General features: G+C 44.7%; 2 protein-coding genes across 2 annotated transcripts; both read left to right on the forward strand.

The window, feature by feature from the left end:
- Positions 1 to 2,059: 2,059 nt before the first annotated feature.
- LOC311151873 (required for drug-induced death protein 1) lies at positions 2,060 to 6,180 on the forward strand. The gene is made up of 2 exons (XM_084202580.1): positions 2,060 to 2,403; positions 4,743 to 6,180. Exons 1-2 carry the CDS (start codon positions 2,119 to 2,121, stop codon positions 4,860 to 4,862), a joined length of 405 nt encoding a protein of 134 aa, XP_084058706.1. The 5' UTR covers positions 2,060 to 2,118; the 3' UTR covers positions 4,863 to 6,180.
- An 8,917-nt stretch (positions 6,181 to 15,097) lies between these two features.
- Positions 15,098 to 26,158, forward strand: MTARC2 (mitochondrial amidoxime reducing component 2). Its single transcript, XM_084202439.1, has 7 exons — positions 15,098 to 16,379; positions 16,529 to 16,702; positions 19,686 to 19,848; positions 21,269 to 21,409; positions 22,079 to 22,140; positions 22,229 to 22,300; positions 22,843 to 26,158. The coding sequence occupies exons 1-7, from the start codon at positions 15,724 to 15,726 to the stop codon at positions 22,970 to 22,972; spliced, it is 1,398 nt and encodes a 465-aa protein (XP_084058565.1). The 5' UTR covers positions 15,098 to 15,723; the 3' UTR covers positions 22,973 to 26,158.
- Positions 26,159 to 26,528: the final 370 nt, after the last annotated feature.

Here is a 26,528-nt window from a genome sequence, read left to right on the forward strand (position 1 = left end):
CCACCTCATGCTCTCCATAGCAAATGCACCTGGAGAGAGCTCCCTGAAGGACACAGTCTGAGTGTAAAAGGGGTAGGTGCACACAAGTACAGCATTTGGCTTTCCAAATCTGCTGCCCCAGCAGGAGTAAGACAGGAAGATGAAAGAAAGCAGTTCTGAAAAAGGTCTCTGGTTTTAGTGGCAAGCAGTCTTCTTAGTCTGGGATCAGTGAGACAGTGCCTACCCAACCTCAGTGCCTGGTTCTGGGCTCCCTCACCGGCTGCCTCATGCTTGACCTGTTCTGTATCAGTTACTCCTTAGGCAAGAGTGAGATAAGCTGCATTTCAGATCCAAATGTTCCCAACTTCTATGTGGGAAGGGACTGGTGTGGCACTTTATCAGCACAGCTTTAACTTTAGAAATACAAAAGAGTTTTTAAATGCTGCATCAAACTTCCCAGCTTGAGGCAAGGATAGGGATGCCTCAGATCTTCAGAGACCTCACGAATTCAATTGTAATTTGTTGGTAGCATTTCTCGGGGGTGTTTGGGATGGGTGGAGGGTGAGCAGTGGGGTTACTGCATGGTCCAGCTAGTCAGGGTTGGGGGGTTTTTTGTATTTCTTGCTTTGAGGTATATCAACGTTTCCAAAACTAGTGCATCCCTTTTCACACAGTCCAGTTTAAAAACATTAAAATTTATATAAATCAGTGAAAATACAATAAACAGTCATTCCTGGTCCACTGAATAAATGGCACTGCTGGGAACCAAGTGGAGTCATTATGCCATATGGTAATGGATGATGCTAAAACTCCATTAACTGTTTAGACATGAAGTTTTGGTATCTGGTGTCATACACCTGAGGGTACCTTGGACCTATTCATCGCAGAACATGTTATGATTCCCCTGCCACCATGCAAATGAAGACACTAAATCTCAGCTGAGAGATGTATTCTGTGAGGTTTTTTGTTTTTTTTTTTTTTTTGATAGTTGAGTTCTGGAAAGGAAAGCAAACTTGCAAGGTACAAATCAAGTCTGTGGGGAAAGGCCTGCCTCTCTTGGGAAGATAGGGAAAAATGATCTACCTCAGAGCTTCTTTATTAGGATAGAGCTCTTCTCCTGTAGTGAAAGTGACTTAGCTCACACCTTCCACCCTTCAGGGACATGGCCCCACTGTTCTTTACACAGCTTTCTGGAGCTGCAAAGGTGGTGAATCACCATCCTTGGGGCAGATAAGACTGTGAAGTGGAGGATTTACTTTCTGAATGTTATGAACACATCTTGGAGAGATGCAGGTTCAAGGCTTTGTTTCTTTATAAGAAAAATCCAGGAGAAAGGTTTAGTCTGTCCCTGTGTTGCATCTGCTTGTCCAAAGCCTTCATACGCATATCAAATGTTGATAAGTACACCAACCAGTTTAATAAATTGTATCTGTCCTCCCTGTACAATTCTGTGTTTCTTGATGCGCCCTAGCTGAGGAACACCGCTTAGGAGAGGCAGCTGTTACACGACAACACCCCAGCCGCGGAGGTGGGTCTATCACAGCCTCCCCCAGCATCTGAGCAAAGCCACTGGGAAACTTCATCACTTTTCACTTGCCATGGGGTATTCGAACGCAGCCCAGGACGCAGAAGAGGCTGTTCATCCGTGGCTTTAACAGGAACACCTATAACTGAGGGATGTCCAAGGAGCTTGGCCTTTTTCTCTGCCGAGGAAAGAGCGTTACCTTCTGGAGCAGTGCTGCCGTGGGCCGGGGCAGTGCGTGCGGAGCCACGGAAGGATCTTCCAGGGGTCTCGCCGGCCCTCGCGGCGCCGAGGCCGAAGCAGCCCGGGCGCGGTGCGGGGCTGTGCCGCCTCGTCAGCGCTCACCTGTGCCCGCTGAGCTGACGGGCTCCAATCCCGGGCTCCAATCCCGGGCTCCCGCAGCAGCTCCCGGCTTTCCGCACCGGAGCGGCGGCAGGGCCAGGGTCCACAGCCGGCGGCACCGCCAGCCCTCGCCCGCCTGCCCCGGGCCGGGGCGCCTCTTCCCGCGGCCGTCCCGCCCCGGGGAGGGGGCAGCGGCTGCCTCCGGCCACACCTGTGGCGCAGCGGCGGAGGAAGCGCCCGAGGTCAGTGCAGACGGGTCGGCGCCCGAAGGCACCATGACGGTGGGTGCGCGGCTGAGCGCCAAGGTGAGGGGCAGGTTCTCCCGCCGCGGGGCCGGCGACGACCAGGTCTCCATCCTGCCCGGCGAGGAAGAGGAGGCGGCGGCGGGGGCCGGGGACAACGCAGGGGCCTCGCGGCCGGCGGCCCTGCAGGAGGAGGAGGAGGGCTCCGGGTGCAGGAAGGTGCGCTTCGCCGTCCTGCCCGGCTCCTACGAGCCGCTGCGCCCGCCGCGGGCTCCCGGCAAGCGGCCCTACGGGAAACGCCTGAAGAAGTACGGAAAGGTGAGGACACAGCGCGCTCTGGACGGCCGGAGTGGGGACCCTTGACGCGGGGATCCTCGGCATGGGGACCCCCGGCACGGGGTCTGCTGTGCCGAGAGGGCAGCGGGGCCTCGGCTCCGACAGTTCCGCGGGGCTCTGGGAATGCCCCTTATCCCGTAGGCATTTCAGAGCCAGCGCCCGGCTCCGGGGTGCGGTCAGGGCTTGCTCTGGACCTGCTCGGGAAGGAGCCGGTGCTGCTGGAGGGGGTGGACACCGACCGTCGTCTGGATCAAAGAGAGCAAAATCTGTCTGTTCGAAGTGAAAATGACACTAAGCTGATCCATGTGACGGGTGTTTTGCCTTGCTTGGTTCTGCGTTCCTCGGCGTCATATTTTTAAAACTATTCCTTAAAACTTCCAGTTAACTGGCCTGCATTTTTTTCCCTTCCACTGAAGGGCCTGAAGGAAACGTTAACAGCCCTGCAGGACATTCCTTGGCCAAGGTGACCCTTAGAAATCACTGCTGTGATTTACAGGGGGAAAAAAAAAGGCAGCTTGTTCTTCATCTGTAACAACAATTTTGAATCAAAATTGTTCTTTTGCTTTCCTGTGTGGGAAGTCGCAGCAGTCTGGTGGTTTGGTTTTCCTCCCACCGGAAAATGGGTGCCTTTGGTTACAGAACTGCCATGTGGAAGAATTCTATTGTTTTTCTCTTGTTCATGTCACTTAAGTACACCTCAGGTATTGTCTTGGATGTTCGTAGCAAAAAACAGTTTCTGTGTTAGCAGGAGAAACCTGTCTGTTGTCAGGAATCCTTTCCTGCTGCTGAGATTACAGATGTCAGCATGAGATATGACTTTCTACTACATTCTATTAAAAAAAACATGATTTTGGTTGTTTGCTATGTCTGACATGCAGAAAATGCCATTAAGCCTGGCACAGTTACTTTTGAAATTCAGTTTACAGATGCCAACATTGACAGGAACTGCCTCTCAAATCCTACCATTTCATAAAGAAATTAACAGAATATTTCCTTCTTTTGTGATAAATTTGATTTTTTGAGTTTCCAGCACTGTGTTTTCCAGGTCCCATGCTGTAGGGAGCTGTCTCAAGCCTGTAGGCCTGATCTGAATGGTGCAGTTCTGTAAAAATGGTTGCAGCAGGTCATCACTTTGCTGGTGGTGCTGTTGCTGTTGGCTTTTAATGGTGGTTAGAGCACAGGCCAGTTCTTGGGCACTGTGTATTCCCTTTTGTGTTGGTTAGATGACATTCCCACAGGGAAGGGTTGCCAGTTTGGCTCTGGCATAAAGAACAACTCATCAAAGAACAGGTGATGTCTGGTAAGTGAAGGGCAGGAAGGGGGAAAGAAGACTTTCAGCGTGACATAGTGAGGCAGGGGCAGATGTGGCAAGGGAAGGCCCTGCCTCTCCTCCTCCAGCCTTAGGATCTGCCCCCAGGCTCCAGCCACCTTTTTATTTTGGCATCTTAACTCCTTTTGAGTAAGTTTCCATGGGAGTTAAACCAGTAAAGTTTAACTGTAGCAGCATCATGACAGCTGAAGGTTTTTATGTGCCAGAACCTCTGTAATCCAGCTTTAAAAAAACATAAGAATATAATAGATATTGACTGGATTTCACTGATTTAAAAATATTTACTCGGATTCAGTTTTTTCCATGTTATAAGAGGTCAATTTAATCTCCATAAGGAGTTACTAACAATTAATTCTGATATTCCTCCAAATCTGACTACATTGTATTAATTCCCCAGTTGAGAGCAGCCACATGAGCAAAAACTAGCAAAAATGAAATTAAAATTAGATTAAGGTTTTCAGTTAAATAATCCATGGCAAGTTTATCTCTAGTGCAGTACATAGATGAGTTCCTGAATGTGTAATGATGTGGACCAAAACTTTCTTATTTTGATTAAAAAAATCATATTTTGACAAAAAGTAGTGACATTTCCATAAATGTATTCTCAGTGATTACTGCCTTCTTGTTCAGCTCCAGTTTTAGCATGTTATGAACTTCTAGGAATTGCTAACATAGTTAGAACATGTAATGTGGGAATTATGTACTTCTACAAACTACAGTGAATTTAAACTAATTTTATTCTTGAATAGAATCACATGTAAAAGCCTGGCTTCCTGTGGAGGCTGCATCCGTTCAGTTTAACTATACCCTGTGGGTGTGTAGGCCTGCATAAAAATAGATGGTAAAATGTTTTTCCACTCTCCAGCCCTCGTTAGCTGTGGAGGAATTTCATTTTCTGGGGCCGTGACATTGGCTATCAGAATGATTTTATGTGAAGATATTTTTTTTCACCTTGTCTTTTTTTATCCCTTTTTCTCATCTCTCTCCCCAGAACGTTGGGAAGGTTCTGCAGAAGGGTTGTCACTACTTGGTAGTCGGCCTGCAAGGATTAGCAGCAGCCTATTCTGCTCCCTTTGGAGTGTCAGCACATGTGGCATCCTTCGTCCGCTAGGGCAGCTCCCTGTGCCCCACAGGAGAGGACACGAGGCCATTGCTGCTTTCTCAGGATTAAATTTGAGACCTGGATCTGAAAAACCTCTTGGACCAACAGCCCTGAGCCCCTGCACCAGGCCCTTTCCAAGACTGAGTGCTCTTCTCTGAAAAAAAAATCTATTGCTTTCTAAAATCAGATCAGTTTAAAGAAGTGTAAACGTGAGAAAATAATCTTTGAATAATTGAACTGAAGTTTGTTTTCAGGCTTGACTTGGTTTTCCAGAGCTTCCAGATGTGTGGAAGGGAGCCAAGGATGGATGGAAAAGCAAGTAGATGAGGGAGAGAGAAATGAAGGGAAACAGAGGATGGCAGAGCAGCTGGAGAGGTGGAAATGAGTTTGGGTAGTGCGAGGAAGTGTCAGAGCAGTGGAGGAAACAGATAACAGAGGATTAGGAAAAGATAGTCTATGGTTTTCTGAGATTCTGAGTTTTTTTACCTGAGAGGGTTAAGATTATGAGTGTACTTAAAAACATACTTGGACATAAATGGATTGTGGCCTGAGAATTGAGAGATTTGCTGCATCATAGTTGCTCATTTCAAACTCTGGACATAACGAGCCTTTGAATAATCATGAGAAAGATGCAAAAATACAGCAAGAAAATGAGGTGTATATTTGTGATTTTGGGGTATTAAAGGCTCACTCTGATTAACATTTTAAACTTTTCCTCTGCTACTATGAAATCTGCATATATTTTTTTACTGGGAATGGAGTTTTTATGGGATATACTTGATTGTGGAAGCTGGGGCATTTTACACCTAATTCTGCGGTGTTCTCAAGGGCAAAACAAATGATTGCCAGCTGCATCTGAGAAAAAAATATACGTACAGCATTTGGTATAAGAATGTACAGGTGTGATGTATGAGAATGGAGCCTAATAACCTGCCAGCTCCAGCACCATTGCTGCACCTGGAAGCTGTAAGCAGAGGATGTCAATATCAGATGGCTCATCTCAGTGCTGCAGATGCAGCAGCTTCCATGTCACACCTCCAGGGACATAAATCATATATTGATGACACAGGAACAAGGTGGTTTATGGACCTTAAAAATGTTGTGGGGTTTTTTTGTTTGGTTTTTTTTCTGTCAGTCTTTTGTGTAGTTGTAAATTACTTCCCTGCTAGCACTTTCTCTGTATTATATATCTTTCTAGTTTTGATGGTGTTTTTGTAATCAAGGAGTTGACTTAACTGGAAAAAAATGCTGTTCACTTGCTTTCTTTGCCTTTTCAGAACAAAGGAGTTTGTATGTCTTGGCAAACCACACTGTATTTCTTTTAAATGTAGCAAATGAATCAGTTGGGGGGGGGGTGGGGGGTGGGCAGGGTGTTTTGCTGTTTTCTAACTGGACTGTAAATAAAAGCCATGAGATCCATGTCTGTTTTTACCTACACACGTAAGTAAGCACACAAAGGAGGAGTTTCTTAGCAGCAGCCCAGCCAGCAAGGGGAAGCTGCAGTGTAAACTTCCCCACGTTGTTTTGCCTGTGGCCTCAGGGCCCTGGTAGGACATGATTGTAGCCCAGACTGTGTGGAAATGCTCAAGAACAGCAGGGTGTGGAGATGAGGCTGCAGAGGATCTAAGGCTGCAGAAGCTGGGGTAGGAATAGCCACAAAGGGATGTTGCTCATTGATTTCATACCTTCAGTTGTTTCTCTTGAGCTTATTTGTGGGGACAGACTGTAGTAATCACATATCCTCTGAACAGCGACATAGCTGTCCCAGGATTTTCCTAGGAAACTGTGAGAAGCCGTGGGAAACTTAGAGAAAAGAATTCAAACAATTATTATCTCTCTCTGTAACCATTGTTTATAGATAGGGTTCTCCAGAGTGTGCTATTCATGGGTCACCAATAGTGTGAGAGGTTTTTACTTGGAGACCAATCAAGTCTCACCTTAGCAAGTCACATTACAAAAGGACCTGCTACTTTCATTGAGCTGGCCTTTGGCCTTCTGATTCACTTTCTGAAGAATGGAGTCTTTCATTCTGCCCCTGACTCGACAGTGTCAGACAGACCTGTCCCTCTTACCTGCCCCACCAGCATGCCATAGGGCTGCTGATAATGCAGTAAGAACAGGGCTGTCCTACCACCCACATGCCACACCAGCCTGCTGAGTTTGGGATTAACTTCAGATTTTGTTACACCACTCCATACAGTGCTCTTACAGCATAAATCATTAGACCTTTTTTTCAAAATACTTAAGCCATGCAGGAAGAGATTTGTGTCTCCATTTTTCTGTGTGGAGTGAGTGTCCCATTTATTTGTCTGTATGTCCCCTGACTAGTAAGGCTCATTGCAACACACAGAGTCCAGCCCATTCAGACTTTCCACAAAGGTAAACATGAACCTTAGCTCCTGAACTGCTCAGCACAGTGGACTTTTGCCTGCTGACATCTAGCCTCTGCTCACCTGGTGCAACTTTAAGGGAATAACCTGGTTGCTATCCATACAGAACCTGAATGACGTGTCCAGGTGCTTCTGTGTGAGCCTGAGAAAAGCCTCAGGCATATTGGTGAGTCAGCTTTGGCTGGCCAATGTTTCTACATTAGACCAAAAACAAAGAAGGAGAACAAAGAAAGAAAAAGTAAGTGACTGACCTGTGCTGCTGCAATAAACCAGCTAATGATTCATTTTCCCCCCTCAAAGTGAACTGATGGTTCTCATTGAGGTTACCAATTAGTGCTGTTTATTTTATTCTGCTCTCCTTGAGCAGTAATTCACTCCTCAGCTCCTGAAGGGAATTTGTGAGGCTAAGCCTTGGCCGCAGGGTTTGCTACTCTCTCCATTAGCCCAGGTCACGAAGCAGTGTCAGGAAAATCTGAATCCAGAGGGTGAGGTTCATTTTTCAGCTGGGTGGATGGCAGAGGGCTGTACTTCCTGTCAGTCACAGCAGCATCACTGTTGGGCCAGGCCTGGCTTGGCTATGGTGCAATCAGGTGGAACAGGGCAGGTCCTGCAGCTCTGTTGCTGAATGTTGTCTCGGTGACATGAGAGATGAGGAAATATTCCCTGGCCCCTCAGCATCAGCTGGCAGGTCATCTGCTCCACCAACAAAATGGGCAGCGCCATCTGAAGCAGAACTGCCATGCTGGAAGTCTGCATGTGAAATGATGGAGAGCAAGACGTTGGTGATGGGGAGGAGGATGGGATTGGTGAGGAAGCTGGGTTCCCAGCCCTTGCAGGTGCCAAGCCATGAGGGTGGTCTGGGACTGAATCTTGGCTTTGGCACAGGTGTTACGTATTCTTGGCAAGGGGGTCCTTGGAGGAGCCACCCCAGCAGGGACCGCTTTCAACCCACAGGTGCACACAGGCTCTCTTATTAAAACAGGCTTGTCTGCAGCTGAACTCCTGGTGCCTCTGAGGAAAATAATAGATGTTTGACTTGCTCATAAAAAATGTGGGATATGGTGGATACCATGGTGAGTACATGGGGAAGCTTTGATTTGATGTTTGAGCTGGACAAAATTCCTTCAGGCCCTTGCATGAAACTTCTACCCATGGCTTCATTTGCCAGGTTTGTCTTCAGTGGTGTGCTGCTGTCCTGTCTGGTTCCCTTCAGATTCCCATACATCTTTCACTGTGCTTTATGAAAAATGGCAGGATAAATACGATAAATAGGTTCAGAAAGGGGAATACATGCAAGACTGGCAAGAAATACGTAGTGAACTTGTCCACGCTTTTCTCAGCAACAAACTCCACTAACCAGACAACCTGACAAGTCACTTTTACTTTAAATTCCTGGCAATTCCTGGTTACTGCCCAATGAGTCACAGAGCAGAAAAAAGCATATTTCTGCTGGTTTTACCAGAGTATTTAATTACTCCTCTGGCTTACTGTAGGCTCTGAGGAAATGGCAGAAGACTCAGAGCTATTGTCCTTTGTCCTGTAACATTAGCAGCAAGGAAGCACTCTTGCACAACTTGCTTTGGAAGTGCAGTGACTGAGGACAGCTGCACCACACCACAGCACTTCAGCACTTCCAGATCTTTGCCCCTCCCAGGGCATGGATCACTTCAGTGATTAATGTCCTTTCTGATCTCTGCCTGTCTGGAAGACTGGGAAAGGGCAATGTTTTGTTTTGGGGTGCAGTAAAACCAGTTGTCTCTCTTTCTCTATCCTGAGTCCCTTGTTAGCTGAAGACTGGCCTCTTCTGAGACAAAACTGATCCTAAAAGATGCACAAAGTTGCTGCAGTTACCTGTACAGAGTGTGCTTTGGAAATCCTTTTCTCTTCAAGGAAGAGTAGAGAGCCTGAAGAACTTGTAGATTGAGATATTTAATTTATGAGAAGGTAAAGGAATAAAATCCTTCCCTTTTTTCTCCTTTTAGGAAGTAGTATTAGGCTGCCAGGCCTGTTTTGGGGTGAGGTCTAGACCAGGCTCAGAGAGGGCAGTGCACTTTTCTGAATGCTGCAACGTGCATGAAGAGAGATGCAGGGCTCTGGACTTATTCACCTGGAGGAGGGAAGACTTAGGAGACACTTGAGAACAGCTTTTCAATACATAAGAAAGGGTTTCCAACAAGATGGAGCCAGGCTCCTTACCGAAGTCTGCAGGCAGACAGCAAGAGGTCATGGTCTTAAATCCAAACTGCAGAGTTTTTGGCCAGAAACAAGTCAGGGAAAGCAGTAATATGATCATTAAGCACGAGGTTACTTTAGGAGGCTTAAATCTGCCTGTGGAGTGTCTCAAGGCACAACTGTACAAAGTGGGAAGCAACCCAGTGCAAACGCAGCGTTCACCTGCTGTGACTGGGATGCCGAAGGAGAGACCTCCTGGGCTTCTTCCAGTCTGGATGAGGTTGTGAGTGGGATCCTGCCATGATAAGCAAAAAGCTGTTAATTTACCTGCTGTATGGAAATGTAAAAGACTGAGCTCCTCACCCTTGCTAGAAGGCCTGACGCGAAGAATAAAGCTTTGCTCCGGTAACAAGGAGCGACTGGCGAGGGCGGCAGCACTGCCTGAGGAGCAGCTCAGCTTCCACCACTGCTTCCACTTCCCTGTGTTCTGCTGGCTGAAAGCCTGTTGTCCTTTACTGCCATCTCCTGGGACAGAACCTACAGATTTCCAGCCTCCTCAGCCCGCCCCGTTGTTCTGCCTCAGGGATTTCCTGCCTTTCCCTGTGCTGGCCTCCCTGTTTGTCCAGAGCCATCCTCAGGATGTGGGGTCTCAGCAGTGTAACGCCCACCTCTGTACACCGGTGTTTCCTACCCAGTGGAATCCTGAGCCTCCTCTGCCCAAGTGTTTCAAAGGTAAGGCCATAGGAACATTGTTCTTGTGTTGGGGTTTTTTTCCTTCAACACTTAAAAATTCATTGTACTTTGCCCTGAAGTTCTTGCTGCTTCTCAAAAACATTCCTTAAGGAAGATTCACTGAAGGCAGGGGAATGAGCCGCGGCCACTTCTGGTTTCTAAATTTCATCTTTTTCTGGAGAGATAGCTGCCCACGAGAGGATGTGTAATTTTGAAAAATTGTAAGGTTGGCAGACTGGAATGAGACTCCCCCCAGGAGTGCCTTGGACCCCAGCTCCAGCAAACCACAAGTAGTTGCCTCCTCATGCTTTCTGTATTCCCCTATTTCTGCTTCCCATAAAGGACTCCTTGCTCCTTCCTTTCCTGGGACACTGAACTAGCACCAGATTGTTTTTTCAGCTGTGCCTGAATTAGGGTGGGGACTTTCCTGTCCTTGGTGAATCCCATCCTGCCCCGTGATGGCTGATAAACCAGAGCTACAGAAGTGTTAAATTTGTGCTGCAGAACAAATGCCCTGCTCCCCTCAAAGTCTCTCCTTTGGTCCTTACCTGCTCTCCCAGGTGACACACAGCTCTACCCTGACTCTTCAAACACCTGTAGCTGCTGATGGATGTTATATTCAGATGGAAAATAGCATTTACAGAACACTGGGAGAACTCATAATGTCAACAGCCTCTGTTAGTTAATACTGGGCCAAACATTTGCCAGGAAAAACAATTTCTGTGCTGTCCTGGTGCATTTAGAGAGACTGAAGTTTAGCTTTTGACTGGAAGAAAAAGAGAATTTTCAGTTCATCTTCCTATATGTCCGGAATGACAGCTGATAACTACCAAAGTAGCCGATCAACCCACCTGGGTTTTGGGTATAAATAATTCTCTGTAGAGGAGAAACCTCATAAAAATGAGAGATCCTTTTATTTCTATTGGAATAATTACCAATATAGCCAGACAGAACATGCCTGAGCTTGTCTGGCCCTTGATGCTGAACCAGCTGTTGTGTTTTCACCCCAGAGACCCTTTTGGCTGGCTGTGTGCTGCAGCTGAGCACGTGCAGGCAAGTCCAGGCATGCAGGAGCTCTGGTGATGGCGGGATGGAGCCTCCTCTGGGGAGGGTCTGCTCCTCGGGTTTACCTGTGGCGGAGAAGCTTTGAGGCAATGTTGAAGGAAAGGAGGCAGTCCTGATGGAGTGTTTCGATCCAGAGCTTTATTCCTGACCCATAGGCCTCAGAATCCAGCAACAGCTCCAACAGAACTCCCGGACTGTGTGGTTGCTGTTCCTTTTAACCTGGGGAGAGGGGGCGGGAAGGGGTAGGAATCCCACCAACCTGGTATGTAGAAGGAGGTCTTAGGGGACAAAGGACACCTGGATGGCCCAATGCCCCCCCAGGGGTAGAGGGCATCCTTTGAATCTGCCAATCACTGATACCCTTCTGGAATTCCAGGACTGACAGACACTACTTGGCAGGCTTCAGGGAGGGGAAAGTGAGAGGTGATACACTGGGAGGGAATTATCAGGGGACGGACCCGAGGTTCTGGGGTAAATCCTAAAATCACAATGCAACATGTATCTTTGCTCTGGCTCCATTAAAAGACATCTATAATTAATAACTCTACTTATGACTCTATCATGGCCAATTACTCACCTGAGATTTTTCCACACATGAATTTCAATGAGCTCATTTCTGGTGCATGACTCACTGAACTCTGATATCCTTCAAGATTTTAAGAGGAAACAGCAGTGCTTTTATCCTCCCCTCCTCTCTGTGAAGGTATTTTTTGAAATTATTGTCTGTTCTAACTTTAGAAAAAGGATATAATTTGTGTGTGTGTGAGTATAATGTGATTTTTATTATATCGTGTTGAAATCAGCATACTTTGCCACATTATCCCCTCATCCCTACCTTTTGCTGAATTATCAGAGTCACTGAAAAAATAATTGCCATATCCCTGATGTGTGCATTTAATGCCTTTACTGAGAAAAGCCCAGGCTACATTTAGCTCTATCCTAACACAAAGACACCTAATTGAAGCCAGAATTTGCTGTCTTTGTCACTGCTTTTTTTCCATAATGTCCATCCAAACCTCTCCCCTCAATGTGGTAATATATACCTTTCCAAAGTACAGCACTGTGTACATACTGAAGACCTAGAAGATCCACAGCTGCTGTCTTTTTTTTAGTGGAAACAAGTAAAATTGTTCAACTCTTTCTTCATCATTTATCTTAGGCCTCTGATTGAGCTGCTGCTACGAGAGTGCCTAGGTTTGTCTCTAGAATTATCTCGAATTGCCCACTACATCTGAAGGCAGTTATGCCTTTTACATTCTCCATAAAATTTTTTTCTACCTGAAAATTTGTCCTATGCTACTGAGTTAACACCATGCTTTTAAAAGATCCGTCAGCATCACTCATTTTCATGACTGAGGAAGCCCAGCCCCAGTTTGCTGCAAGACTGATGCATTGAATTTTTCATATGATCAGATTTTAAGGAAACCTGAAACAAGATCCTGGTGCAGAGAGTTTCAACATAACTGTCCTGAACTTTGATGATGTTATCAGCAATTAAAAACATGATCAGTTGCTTTTAAGGACAGGAATACTGTGTCTGCTCTGGCTACAACAAACACAGCTCTGTCACACAAGAGGCTGTGTTTGGATTGCAACAAAACCAGTGCCTATTTTGTCTGAGTGGCTCTATTCACATTGCCTAACAGTACAAGGAGCTGATGGCTCCTAGGTAAGCACCAATGTGCCTGGGATGGAGAATGCAACAAACCTGCTGCTCAGAATGTTTACTGGAGGCTGTTTGGGAGAGCCCTGGTGCATGGGGAAGAGGGCTTTCCTCAAAGCCTGCAGACTCAGACCTGAAACATTTAGCCACAATTGTGCTGTCCGCAGCTATTTCTGATTTTATGTTCTGTGTTTCAAAGCAGGAGAAGAGAGATTATACAGATGCTGCTGCCTTCTGTTCTTTCCTTAAGCTCCTTCTCCCCATACTCTTCAAGAAGAGTTAGGGCTGGGCTGAATGTAACAGAAGGGCTGGTCTAAATAAAATCTCCTTAGGCTCCTTAGGTCAGTAGATCTAGGGAATGAAAGCTTAAGGTCCTTCTTGGATTTTGAAATACTTTTTCTCTAAATTAACACCCAAATGTTAGCCAAAGTGAGTTATTTCTGAATTCAGTTAACAAGTCCTTTGAACTAAAAGAACTGCTTCTTTACATCGCTGTACTGCCCATAACGTGCAGCTAGGAAGGAGCTGTAGTTTCTCACAACCATCAAGGTCTCTATTTCTCCAAATTCTCATGCTGGTAGAGTATATACATGCTCCATACCTATTTTCTCTGGCATCCAGAAGAAGCAAGCAAGCAGTAAATCACCCAATTTTTTTCAGAAAAAATTCTCTCAAAATTCTGTTAAATTCTGTTATTTTGATGCCTCACAGACAGAAGTTTGGAGAGCAAAATCGTTCTGCACTTTGCAGTTCACACAGCGGAGAATACTGTGCTCAAGAGACCAGAGGAGTTAGTTCTTCATTTTTACCTTAAACTCGTGAAAATAACCATTAATGTTTGTCAGGAGTGGCCAGCATAAATAATAGTTTGTTTGTTTTTTTCATTTATTTCATGTGATGCATTGCTTTCCTAGTTAAATTCTAAAACCAGTTTTTGTTTTTCTCTCTTTAGTACTTTTGTTAGTATGTTTTGGTTCCTGCTTGCAAGCACTGCTTATCAGACATTAGACAGTTGCTGCAGTTTTGTTGAACATTTGCTAACACATAAAATGCCTGGTTCCCCTTATAGCATTTTTCTGCTCATGTGGGTGCAGATGCAGATTAAAGACCTCTCTGTGAATTCAATTAAATTAAACAAAATATAGACTCCATGTTAAATCAGAAGATTAATGGTTACCAAAGAGTGCAAGGGCTCTCAGTCTGCTCAGCGGGGTTGGCTCCCCTCTTGTGTCTGTGGAGGAGTCATAAAGGCAATCACAAGTAATTATTTTTGACTCAGTGGGTCAATGATTTGAAGGTGGTGGGGCAGGTCTGGTTTTATCAGACCAAGCAGTTTAACACCTATGATTTATCTGGAGCAATGTGGGGATCCCAGGGATATGGAGGACAGAGTGTCCCAGTAAAGTAGCATAAGAAGGTCAGTTTGGATGGGGCTCTGAACACCTTGGTCTAGTGGAAGGGGCCTCAGCTTATACTAGGGGAGTTGTCCTAGGTGGTCTTTAAGGTTGCTTCTAATCCAGACTGTTCTGTAATTCTGTGAAATTCTCTGCCATGTGCTACACAAGTGACATGAAAGGTGAGCAGGCAGCAGGCTGTCTCTGCACATCCCCCACACAATCCAGCAGCAGCACAAGGCTCTGCTGATCAATACTTAATCTCCAGAACTGAGCTTGTTCGGGGGCAAATTCAAAATAAACACAAGTTCTGTTTATCTTTAATGTTGTGGTGTACTTGTAGGAGAAAGGTCCCAAAACCCATGACTGGAATCAGGACATGGTTTGAAGAGCAAAGTGGTAAACAAGAGGGCAAAGGCTCTCTTGTATTTTTGTCTTTGTCCCTCTTTCTTGTCTTTTCACAAAGCTAATGTTACCAGGGACCTTTACCCCAACAACAATTAGTAAAATGTGAATAACAAGGAGCAACTACCCAAAATGGCTGGGAGACGACAAAAGTAATTCAGAGCATGCTGATGAGGAATGTACACATTATCCCTTTTGTACCACACCTACTCAGGTGGACTGTTGGTGTCCCAGCACTGCTGCCTGCCCAGCACCCCTCATCTGAAAGAAGCAGGCAAAGTCATCTGCAACAAAACTAGGTTTAATTCCCTTCTCTGTGCTCAGGCAGCTGTCTCTCTCTTTGGCACTATTTGTGTCATGATTTCCTGCTCACAGTCATATCCCGGTCCTTTTAATTAAGGACTCCTCTGTGGACTCCCTTCTTGCCCATACGGAAGATCAGGTTTCGAGGTCATGCCAATAGGGAGAGATCTGCTGTCACTGCCTTTGCTTCTGACATCCATCACATTGTCCTCATCCACCAGCAGGTTTTCACAAATGCCAACATACTTTTTACAATCTATGGTGATTCCCACTTACAGGAACATTTTCCGATCCTGGTCTGTGATCAAGTGATTCTTGAGGTCAATGTGAGGAACTCTCCTGGCTTGATTGCTCACACATACCCATTATCAAAAAGGTTCCCAATAGCCTCATCCCCAAAGCCCCTCTCCACCAGGATGCTGCTGATGGAGTACTTCCATTGTGGCTGGGCTGTCTCCCCAGAAATGCCCAACACTGAGCTTCCTCATCTTCTGTATTCTGTGACTTTACTCTCAGCAGACTTATCATAAAAATTTCAGTTTGGCCATCAGATCCCAAAGCTCTTGCTTTGCCTGTAAGAACAGAGCTGTGGCAACGGTGACGTTTTCCACTCCAGCCTGTATTTGATGTCATATTTGCCTTGCAGCTGGGTATCCCGCAAAGCAACTCCCTGAGACCCTGCCAACAAACAAGAACCTCTCGGAAGGGGTCTCAGGAGTTTGGTACCCGGCAGCTGGGGTGTGCAGATGTCCCAAGGCGGCCGAACAGCACTGGACACCCCATTTGCTGCCCTCCACGCCTCCATCCACCTGTTCCCCTCTTCCCGAGACAAACTCAACGCGAATTTGACGCACTTGTGTATTCCCACGCTTCCTGTAGCGCTGCTTTCAGTAAAAGCCCGCGAATCAGACGGAGCACATCATTCACCGGTACTTTGCCAAGCCGGACGCTCAGCCGGGTATTTTCCCCGCTGCACCGCCCCCTTGCTCGCACCCAAGGTCGCGGCTCCGCAGCAGCGCCGGGGCAGCGGGCAGGCCGCGAAGGCCGGGCGGGCCCGGAGCCGGGGCCGGGGCCGTGTGAAGGGCGGTGTGAGGGGGCCGGGCCGTGCTGCCCCCGCCCACGGTGGCTCCGGGGGCGCAGCGGGTCCAGTCGCCATGAGCGGCTTGTGGGGCGCGGCGGGCCCGGCGCGGCAGGGCTGGCTCTGGGGGGCGGCGGCGCTGCTGGCGCTGGGCGCCCTGCTCGGGGCCTGGCGCTGGGCCGGCCCGCGCCGCCGCCGCCGCCTGCAGCGGGTCGGGACGGTGCTCAGGCTCTTCGTGTACCCGGTGAAGTCCTGCCGGGGGATGTCGGTGCGGCGGGCGCAGGTGACGCCGATGGGGCTGCGCAGCGGGGAGCTGCGGGACAGGTAGGCCGGCCGGGCCCTGAGGCCTCGGCGCGGCTCCGCGGCCGTCGGGTGTTTGTTTTCCCGAGGGCTGGGAAGGAGCACCTGCCGTGCGGGTGCTGCCGAGCCCGGCATTAACGCTGCTGGGCGCCTTTGGCCCCGTCCCCCCGCAGGTTCTGGCTCGTGATCAGGGAGGACGGGCACATGGTGACAGCTCGCCAGGAGCCGCGGCTCGTCCTTATTTCTACCACCTGTGAAAACGGGCACTTGGTCTTGGAGGCCGGGGACATGGAGAAGATAAGCGTGCCTGTAAAGCTTTCCAAGAAAAATCCCGTCCGCAACTGCAGGTACTGAAGAAAGATTTTTCTTTCCCCCTTCCCTCTCTCTCAATGCTGTCTTTCTCATGTGCTTTCCTTTTCAGGATTGTATATGTAATATGAAATGCTTCGCATTTTCTTATGCAGAAATTGGAGTGTAAAAGTTCAGTACCTCTGTATCTTCTCTGTGGGTATTTCTCACTGTCTGCTTAAGAGAGATAAGTGGTGTTAGTACTGGTGGTGTTAGTAGGTTTAGATTAGCTATTAGGAAGAAATTCTTCACTGTGTGGGTGGTGAGGCACTGGCACAGGTTGCCCAGAGGAGATGTGGATGCGTCATCCCTAGAAGTGGTCAAGGTCTGTTTGGATGGGGCTCTGAACACCTTGGTCTAGTGGAAGGTGCCTCAGCTTATGCTAGAGGAGTTGTCCTAGGTGGTCTTTAAGGTTGTTTCTAATCCAGACTGTTCTGTAATTCTCTGTGAAATTCTCTGCGGTGTGTTACACAGGAGGCCGGGAATGGTTGTCATAACAAAAGCTTTTCATCTGCTAAACACTGGTGAAAACAAATCTCAGGAAAAGATGACACAGTATCAAAGACCATGGGTTACAATGATCTGTGATCTTCTGTCTTCATAGAACGTTGTGTTTGCTTATTTGTTTTTACTTCTAGTGTTTTTTGCTCCTGCTTCGGTGAGCTGCTGCATCTCAGAGCCTCAGTCATGCACTTTGGTATTTCTTGATCACAGCTACTACGTACATCAGCATTTTTGCATGCACACTGGCTATTCAGAGCTGGTGAGATTTTGGGGTTTAGACTTCTTGGCCCCTGTCTTTTACCATTTAACCGAGGTGCCTCACTTAAAAACTTGGTAGTTCAGGGCTCACCCTGAGGTCACAAGGGAAAGACTGGCATCCCAGGGACTTAGGGTATTCCTTGTTAGGTGCTACCCCAAAGGAGTTTCAGGTGGATGGGTTACAAACAGTGATTTAGCTTTGTGCTTAGAGTTTTGTTGTGTGGCTGCAGGCCTAGTAATTTTAATGTATGTATAGGAATCCATGCTGAAAAACTGCCAGCAGGACAAGGAAAACCTTTTCTCTGCTAAAATGTCAATTAATATATAAGTGTTTAGAAACTGTAAGTGGTTTAAGGCCCTAAAAAGATACTGTGAGTGTTTGTTCTTTGGATCGCAGGAGATGGTCAATGCACCAGCTGCTGTAATAGTAACTAAAAGATTGCTGCAAAGAACTGCATTTGCTTGCTCTTAGTATAAGTCCGTTGCTGTGGAAAGCCTTGATTGGCATAGCTCAGTATCTCTGTTTATACAAGGCAGGTGCAAGTTCCAAATGGTAGCATTTCTCCTGGAGAAATGGAACAGGCTTTTACAAACCTGTGCATAATGCCTGTGTGTTAGCCAATGGCACATGCACTGCAAAACCATGCAGTTTGCGAGATGTCATCTTTCTAAAATTTGTTGTGTCACTAGAAGAATATTTAAATAGCCTAATACATTGCAGTAATGAAAAGTTAGCTTGAATTTCTTGGATTTTCCACTTTTAGAGCTCAGTGATATGTTCTTCTTGTTTGTTTGTTTTTTTCTTTCCTTGCCTTAATAAATTTGCCTTCAGATGGGTGCTCATGGGAGCTCATGCCCCGTAAGCTGGAGCTAAAGCAGTGCCTTAGAGTCTCTGGCTGCATACAGCTGTGCATCTTGAAAACTGCTAAGTCTACTTGCAAATTTTATTTTGCTTGGGAGAGTCAAATATAGGACCAAAGCCTTTGTATAGGTATGTTTTCTGCTTATGCAAATGCTAATGTGCTTCCCTCTGGCTAAGAAACCTCATGCTCTTCATCTGTGCCCTTTGTCAGTGTGTGTTGTAACGCTTAAATTGTGTGATCTATTCCCATGGATCCCTACAGCACTGAGTGTTTAAGATAGATCCACTTCCTGAGTGGAAAGCAGTAATGTTGGAAGCTGTAAGTGCCTTGCCTCTGTTGTCCTGCCAGTCAGAAAGCATGCAGGAACTGTGGGATGGAGGGAGGAGAAATGCAATTGAATACTGTCTGGAACAATGACCTTTAATTCCAGCCTGTGTCGCAGGGTAGACACAGGAATCCCAGCAAATGGAGCAAGGATATTGCTGCCAGCACTCTAAAGATCACTCCCTGCCATGAGTAAAGAAGGGCTCCTAGGAGCTGGACTAGATGAACTGCATGCTTCAAGCTGCCCAGGATTTGATTGCAGATAGGAAACTGCAGTACACTTGGGTCAAAATGGCTACTTTGAAAAGTGTAACAAAACTACTCCTTCCTGGTGTTAAAGTTTATTGAAAGGTTGAGTCAAGATTTCGCTGTTCTTGCCAGGAACATGTTCCTTGCATAAACTTGTTTGTATTCTACCGGCAGTGGCTTTTTGTGCCCCATGGACTTTGTTTCCAGTACAAATCTTTAACCTGCTTTAAGATACTGAACTATTTTGTATGTGAAGTCTGAGCTGAAGAGTCTCACTCATCTCTGGCTAGAGTTTGACAGCACTAAAATCTGAAGGAAAGTTTCCTTAACAGCTAGGGACACTTAATTAATAACATTTGTACATATCAGTTGTGGTAACTAATCAGATAATTTCAAGCTATCGTTCATTTTCTGAAATTAGTTACTTCTCAGTTGATTTCTCAGTAGAAATCATTTGGTGCAGCAGTCATGTGCAAATGCAAGAGCAGGCCCCTTTTCCCTCAAAGTAGGGTGAGCAGGTAGGTTACTGTCACTGATAGGGCAGTCAGCTCTGGGCACATTAACGCTATTTCAGACCTCATTCTTTCACCAGCTGGTATTGTCTGGTCACGTCTATGTTCCTTAGCTTTCAAAACACAGTGGCCACAGGGAGGTTGCCCTTTGGGAATTATTAATTTTCTGTATATTGCTACCACTATTAAAACATGTTTTTTGCCTTCTAATAAGAAGCTTCATTGAACCTTCATGTTTCTAGCTAACTTGCTGATGTGTTGTGACTCTCCAGGGTGTTTGGACAGGATATCCAAGGCAGAGACTGTGGTGATGAAGTGGCTCAGTGGATCACCACCTTCCTGAACTCAGAGCCCTGTCGACTGGTGCACTTTGAGCCCTCCATGGTGCCAAGAAAGTCAAAGGACACAATAGCTCTTTTCCGAAACACAGATGAGGTAAATGAGCACTATTTCTCAGAAGTATGTCCTTTCAACCATTTCCACCCACCCACCGACCAGAAACTGCCCCTTCCATCTTTGGTGATTAGCCCAGTTTAGCAAGGTGTGTAGTTGTGTAATAAAACCATGTGAGTATTCTTTTCTGTAAAGAGGTGACCTGCTTAATTTTTACTTCAAATTGGTTTTAAACTGTTGACCATTCACAACTAAAGAGTCTGAAACTGATACTTGAAGAGACGCTATTACATTGTGGAATACAATACCCTTTTGTGTCTCAGTGAATAGAAGAAAGTTACATCTCTAATGATGTTTTGATGGTGTAATCTGTGTTGCGTAGAAAGATTCCACTCCCTATCCCTTGTTAGGTCTGGGAGCATACAAGTCGTGTTACTTTGTATTTTGTTCAAAGGAATGATGTTTAAACAGGCTGGTTACAGTTGTGGGCCTAGGAATGAATAGGAAGTTTCAGAGGTTTTATCTCTTTCTGTGGAAGAGGCTTGAAGGTATGATATTAAAGAAATGTCATGGAAAGGTGTGGAAAGGAAATGCTGTGCTCAGACATCCTTATATCATTTTAGCCACTGCTGCCCTTTTTTTTTTTTCTGAACAATTCTCTCAGGTGAAGATACTTTCAATTGTATCAAATGTAAGGTTTTTAAACAAATTAAAATTGTGAGTACCTTGCTTTAGTGATGTTATTATTTGTAGGTCATCAGTGTTTTGCTTGTTGTTGCACAAAGAGAAGAAGGTATATTCAATTATAGACTTCTATAGATATGCATTTGTTATGTAAAGGCACTGAGACCAATACAGATACAATGTTTCAGCAGTAGGACATCAGATTAGGAGGGGTGATGTTCTGGAATCGTAGCAAGAAAGAAAAGGCAGAATTTTTGGATAGTTATTTCAGTGCTCATCATTTTGTGATTGAAAAGCACATACAATGGAGTAAGACTAAAGTAAGAGAAAGGCAGGAGGGTTATATACTAAAATTCTTACCAAAATGTCTCTTTGTTTGTTTTTTTTTTTCCCTGCCCCCACTGCTGTGGAACTCCACTTCTTGGAGGTTTAGAGGTTTTTAAATACTGTTCATTGGCCTTATTTGTTAATATGGCCCTCCCACCGCCCAGGCATCCCAGACTGATGAATGGGCAACTGTAATTGAGTATGGGCTGTTCTGGATGTAGAACTCCCTCTGGTGTTGTAATAAGGCAATTTGAGCACATAAAAATTGCCATGGTGACTGAAATAGGGAAGAGCATTTTGTTTTCCTTGTTAACCTCCTTTCAGGAAAATCAAGACTTGAACAGAGCAGCCTAAGAGGCCACTGGTTCCAACATCTGTCATTTGCTGTGCAGTGACTTTCCTCCCACACTCTTACAGCAACCTTAGGATTTGGTGGTGTTTGTTTCTGTAGGTTGCGTATCCTGACTGCAGCCCAGTCTTGATCATCTCTGAAGCTTCAATGGATGATCTAAATACCAGGCTGGAAAAGAAAGCTAAGATACAGAACTTCAGGCCAAATATTTTTGTAACAGACTGCAGTGCTTTTGACGAGGTAAAATAACTGTCTTAAATGTCTTTTTTGAAGGCTTGCTTTTGTGTTCTTTGTAACTTCATTGCTTTGTGTGATGGTGCCAACAGGGATGGGGAAAGCTGCTATTCTGTGATTTTTACCACTGAATTCCAGAGAGATAAAGCTTCAGCTCACATCAGTGCATGTGCAACATTGATGGAGGTCACAGGTCTATGAATTATTATTTCTCAAACTGTAAAAGCTCCTAAAGCTGGAATAGATTTTTATCTTCCAGGAGGATTTGCAATAGAAAGCTTGTGTAGATGATAAGCAAAACCTTACTTCCCCTAAAAATTTCCTTTCTGCAAAACTGTAGTTTTACCAGAGGCCACAGATCAGATTATCACCCATACAACAAGAACAAATTGCTTTAGGTTCACTGCTTCAGACAAGTGTATGTTGCAGGATTCAGGATTCATTACTTGTGTGTCTCTCTTTTCGGATAGAATTATTAGTGTGTTCTGAAATGGAAAAATGCAATGACAGTAGGGTTTTCTTTATAGTACTGTAGTGTAAGTATGCATATTTTGAAGGTGCTAGTAAAGGTGATCATCTGGAATGGTGCACCTTTTTGTGAATGTCTGTGCCACTTCTGGAAAAGTAATTGCGTGTGCTTGTGTCTAATATATGCCTAATGTTTACTTCCCTCAGGACACCTGGGAGGATATTCTTATTGGTGATGTGGAGATGAAAGGGACTGTGTGTTGTGGCAGGTAAACATTGGAGACCTTTATTTTACATAGGAACAAAGAGGTTTATGATAAGAAGTCCTGACTGACTTGGCACTGTCTGTCATTGCAGGTGTATTTTAACAACTGTTAATCCAGACACTGGGGTCATCGACAGGAAGGAGCCCTTGGAAACATTGAAAAGGTTATAAAAATACCACTGTTTCTTAGACTGTGGGAGAGGATTTATGCTAGACTCTGACAGACGTGAGACTAGTGTTTTAAAAGTGGTTTGAAGTGTGTGTGGGACATAGTAATGCAGTGTGAAGGTCTGTGTATAGTGGCTTCCAGTCTACTTCTTGCAATTCTGTGTGGTAAGAAAATACAGGATGTTCTCTTCTTTCTTGTAAACTCCACATTCCCTGTCTCTGTCATATCTGCTACAGTGAAAGCTTGGGGTAGCAGGTATTTAAGGTATCTAAAGGTCTAGATACCTTTAGATACCTTTGACTTTTCTTTTCAAAAAGATTTTTGTATATATTAAACATGAAGGTGTGAATACAGTCAGGCTTTTTTCCCTCCATTTGAACTGCTTGGGTCTCTTAACTAAAATATTTATTTAGTTTTTAGCCTAGTATGATGACCAAGGAAAGGCATCATTATTTGCCTGTCCTCTCTTTCATCATGTATATTTTGGGGTGTAGTTTTTGCTACCACTTATTCTAAAGAAGGGCTTTCTCTTTGCAGTTACCGCTTATGTGACCCATCCGAGAAACACATTTACAAAACCAGCCCTCTCTTTGGGAAATACTTTGCTGTTGACAAAACTGGAACAATTCAAGTTGGAGACCCTGTGTACAAGATGGTCTGGGAATGAAGGAGACTTTGATCAGAAGATGTTTTTCACTTTGATATGCAGATTTTTTTTCCATGTACACAGTCAGCAGCATAACTTTTTCTTCTTCCTTGCAATAATTTTTTTGTGCATTTTAAGGTGCAGGAGGTTCTTTGATGCTGTGAAGTGCCAGTCATTTCAGATCATGTAATCTTCTGGCATACCTATAGTAACCACATCTTTAGTTTTCCTGGAGGCTGTGGTAGAAGAAACTGATCCATAACAGACTTCACAGCACTACTGTGAATATTACATCTAAAATTTTTTGTCAACCGTAATATTGGAATCCAAATTTGTGTACAAGAGTTTGCATCCCATGTTAGATACATTTAGTGCCTATAAAGAACTACAAAAACAGTCATGCCAAGCACAAAGTGTATTCAAAGTGTATTTGTCACAGAGGTGCCTTTACAAGTGATCATGGAGTGCAGATGGCAGGGCTCTGTTCCCTCCTTTGGTCCTAATCATCTTGCCCTGTCTATGTCCAGAGGTAGTTTTTAGCAGTGTTTCTTTCCTTGCAGTTGTTTCCCAAAGACTGCTACTGTCTTTTGAGATTGGAGCAATATCAGAAGGAGGATTGTGAGCTGACCAAATAGGCCTAGTGTCCGTTTGGCTGTTTGTCTCTGCCCAGACACGCACAGGGTGGTTCTGTTGAAGGTCGGGCTTCAAAGGACGAGTCTGGACTCTTTGATTTTTGGTCTTCGGATTTGTTTATTATTTCTTATCTACAGAATTTTCTCTCTGCCCAGCCAGCATCTGACAAGCAAGGCAGCCAAAGGCACTCTGACAGCCCATGGGGTGGCCGTGTCTTTTTATAGTAAAAACTATGTATAACATATTTACCTTTTATTCCCAATACCTTCCACCCTTATTAACAAGTGCACCTTCACCATGAACAAATCCACAAGTGCCAACATCACACAGAAGATGGATGACAAGAAGAAGAAAGAAGAACCACGAGACATTCCTCCATCTTGTCTCCATAACCCCCCTGTACCAAAGCCCTAAAATCTATATTTTACCCTGTAAGTATATCATTCCGGCACCATTCAAACCCGAGTGACTCCCATGTCCTCATACACAGATGGCACATCCCTAGAAGGGTCAAAGTCAAGCCACCAGGTGCTTTTGGCAGCATTCCAAGACCTCCGAGCCCCCTAAGGGTTCTCTCGGTAGCTCTGGACATCTGGAGTGATGTGCTGAATTCCCACAGTCTAGAGGTGGGGGTGCCAGGTAATGATGTGTAAGGCTGTGTGCTTGTTTAGTTTGTGACCTCGGCTTGACAGTTTGAACTGTCAATTTTTTATCCTGTGGACAATACCGTAACACTATATTGTTACAGGGTAGAGTATTGTTAGGGCTGTATTGTTACGGCTGTAGAGTAGTGATGCATTTGCTAACATAACAGTAGAATTTCCAGTTAGACTAAAAGAACTGGATGTTCACTGTGTCAGAGACTTCATGAGCATTGGAGGGGAAGAAAAGCCTTAGGGAGTGATCTGATGTTGAGCCTGCCCTGTTCAAGCTGCTGTCCAGGCCAATACTGTAGGGCTCATTCATGCACAGCTCCTCTCTGGTTCAGTGAATCCCTTTATGTAGACAGTTAGGCTGCTAAGCAGATGTTTGGGAAGCTGCAGTTTGAGCATGTTAACATCCTTACTCCTTCTACATTTAAATCTCTGGTTATCCCCCAGTCCAGCTCCAATCTAACCAAAAAGTCAGCTGTTTGTAGGAAGCTGATAATGGTATTTTCTGCTGCATAAAACAAATAAGGGAGAAAACTAGTTGAATTACAGCAATGTTATCTTTTCTTTAAATGTTACTTGATTTTTTTAAAGTAGCCTCCAGGACAAAAGCCAGCCATCTTTTGAATGCTTGTCTGCTTGTTTCTTTTTTATGGATTACTGAATTTTAAAAGAGTGTTGCCCTAGCCTAAAAGAGGAATCAAGTTAAGTGTAACATGATCCTATCTGATGTTTAGATTCTTCATTTTCTGTTGTAAGTATGAAAAGGGAATTTCGGTGCATGTTCACAACTCAGACCTGTAAAATGAAGAGCCACTGAGCTTTGAGAAAGTGCAGGTGGGTGTATGTGGCAAGCCTGAAGCAGTTATGTCAGGGGGGTAGTTTTCTATTATTTGTGAACTTGGAGTTGCTCTGAATGCCATTTTGTCGGCAGGGGTGCTCTGTAAGTATTAAGTTTTCCTGGGACAGACAAGTTCCCAGTTTAAAGTGAATGTTGCATATTTGTATATTGTTATGCCTGATGCAGCAGCTAGTGGGAAGAAGTGAGAGAAAAATCATTTAAAAAGAAATACTATTCTGAGGTTCACTCTTAAAAAGCACATGTTGGACGTTCTTAGTGTTAGAAGCTGAAAGCTTGTGGAATTCCTAATGGTATCATTAAGCACAGGCAGCCTACTGGCCTGCCAAAGCTATCAGTTAAGAGTGTGTCTCTTCATTAAGTCACAGAAGCTGAAGGAAAAAGAGCTGATTTTTTTGCTTCTGGTCAAACCTATTTTTTCCGCTGTTGTTCTAGCAGCACATCTTCATTTACATAACACATATTACATGGTATAGGTCCCATTGCCCCTCATTATGCTGCTGTTGATTGGGCTGATTTGGAAATGGGGCTGTCTTTGCAAAAAGAAACTGCCATCTGCATCCTTGTTTGGGAGAGGCCATAGATCTAAACTCCTGATCTGCTCCTCTTAAGCCTCTTAGCAGAATATGGCTGGAATCCTAAAACTGGTCAGCATGGGGGTGCAACATGCTTCACAGATGACACTCAAATCAATTATATGACCATTTTGTAAAGCTGAGAGCATGAGTTAGAACATTGCACTGTAAATATCTTCATATAACTGTTGATTTGCTTTAACTGTAGGAATTGTTTGATTTTAAGTAATTTAGAAAATTGAAAATGTGTCAATCATAAGCCACTGTTTTTTAAATTGTGTACTTAACTGTTATTTTTGTTTTCTTCTTCTAGAATTAAAAAATTATCTAATGAATCCAGCTTTCTTAAGGTGTAACATTTGTTTGTGTTTTTTTTTTTTTTTTCTGTTTCAGCATTTAATTTTGACTATTGTTAGCAGGATCTCATAGTTAATAGTGATGATTTTCTTTTTTAATCCTATCTCTGAATTCAGAAATATATGCAGTTAACCAGAGGATATGTGTAAGAGAGCAGAACCATTAGATATAAATAGTCATCAGACTCAGTTTTGCAACCCTTCTGATCTAGATAAATGTGCTGGTTTTGCATTAATTGATATGTGGTAAGGAGGGAAGAAAAAAAGAAGATGTTTACAGATTTAACTTTTTTTTTTTCCAGGGATGTATGAAAATAGGAGAAAATGTTTAAAAGTATGAGAGTTTATTCAAGTCAGTCCATGTCATATCTCAGAGTATAATACCAAAACCTTTTTTTTACAGCATTTATTGTACCAATAGTTCTTGCTGAGGACTCTGTATGAGAATGACAGTTGTTAAAAGCAGAAATTTCTGGGTTGCTTAAGATCTGTGGTGGGTACATT

The sequence above is a fragment of the Fringilla coelebs genome (genome assembly GCF_963513975.1).
Source record: "Fringilla coelebs genome assembly, chromosome: 3".
NCBI classification, from domain to species: Eukaryota; Metazoa; Chordata; class Aves; order Passeriformes; family Fringillidae; genus Fringilla; species Fringilla coelebs.

Bases quoted from the DNA above. Each gene is read 5' to 3' on its own strand.
- LOC311151873 (XM_084202580.1), top strand. From the start codon at position 2,119: ATGACGGTGGGTGCGCGGCTGAGCGCCAAGGTGAGGGGCAGGTTCTCC. The intron at 2,404-4,742 runs GTGAGGACACAG...CTCTCTCCCCAG, and splicing joins GCCTGAAGAAGTACGGAAAG to AACGTTGGGAAGGTTCTGCA.
- MTARC2 (XM_084202439.1), top strand. From the start codon at position 15,724: ATGTCCCAAGGCGGCCGAACAGCACTGGACACCCCATTTGCTGCCCTC. The intron at 19,849-21,268 runs GTAAATGAGCAC...TTGTTTCTGTAG, and splicing joins TTTTCCGAAACACAGATGAG to GTTGCGTATCCTGACTGCAG. The intron at 22,301-22,842 runs GTTATAAAAATA...TTCTCTTTGCAG, and splicing joins CCCTTGGAAACATTGAAAAG to TTACCGCTTATGTGACCCAT.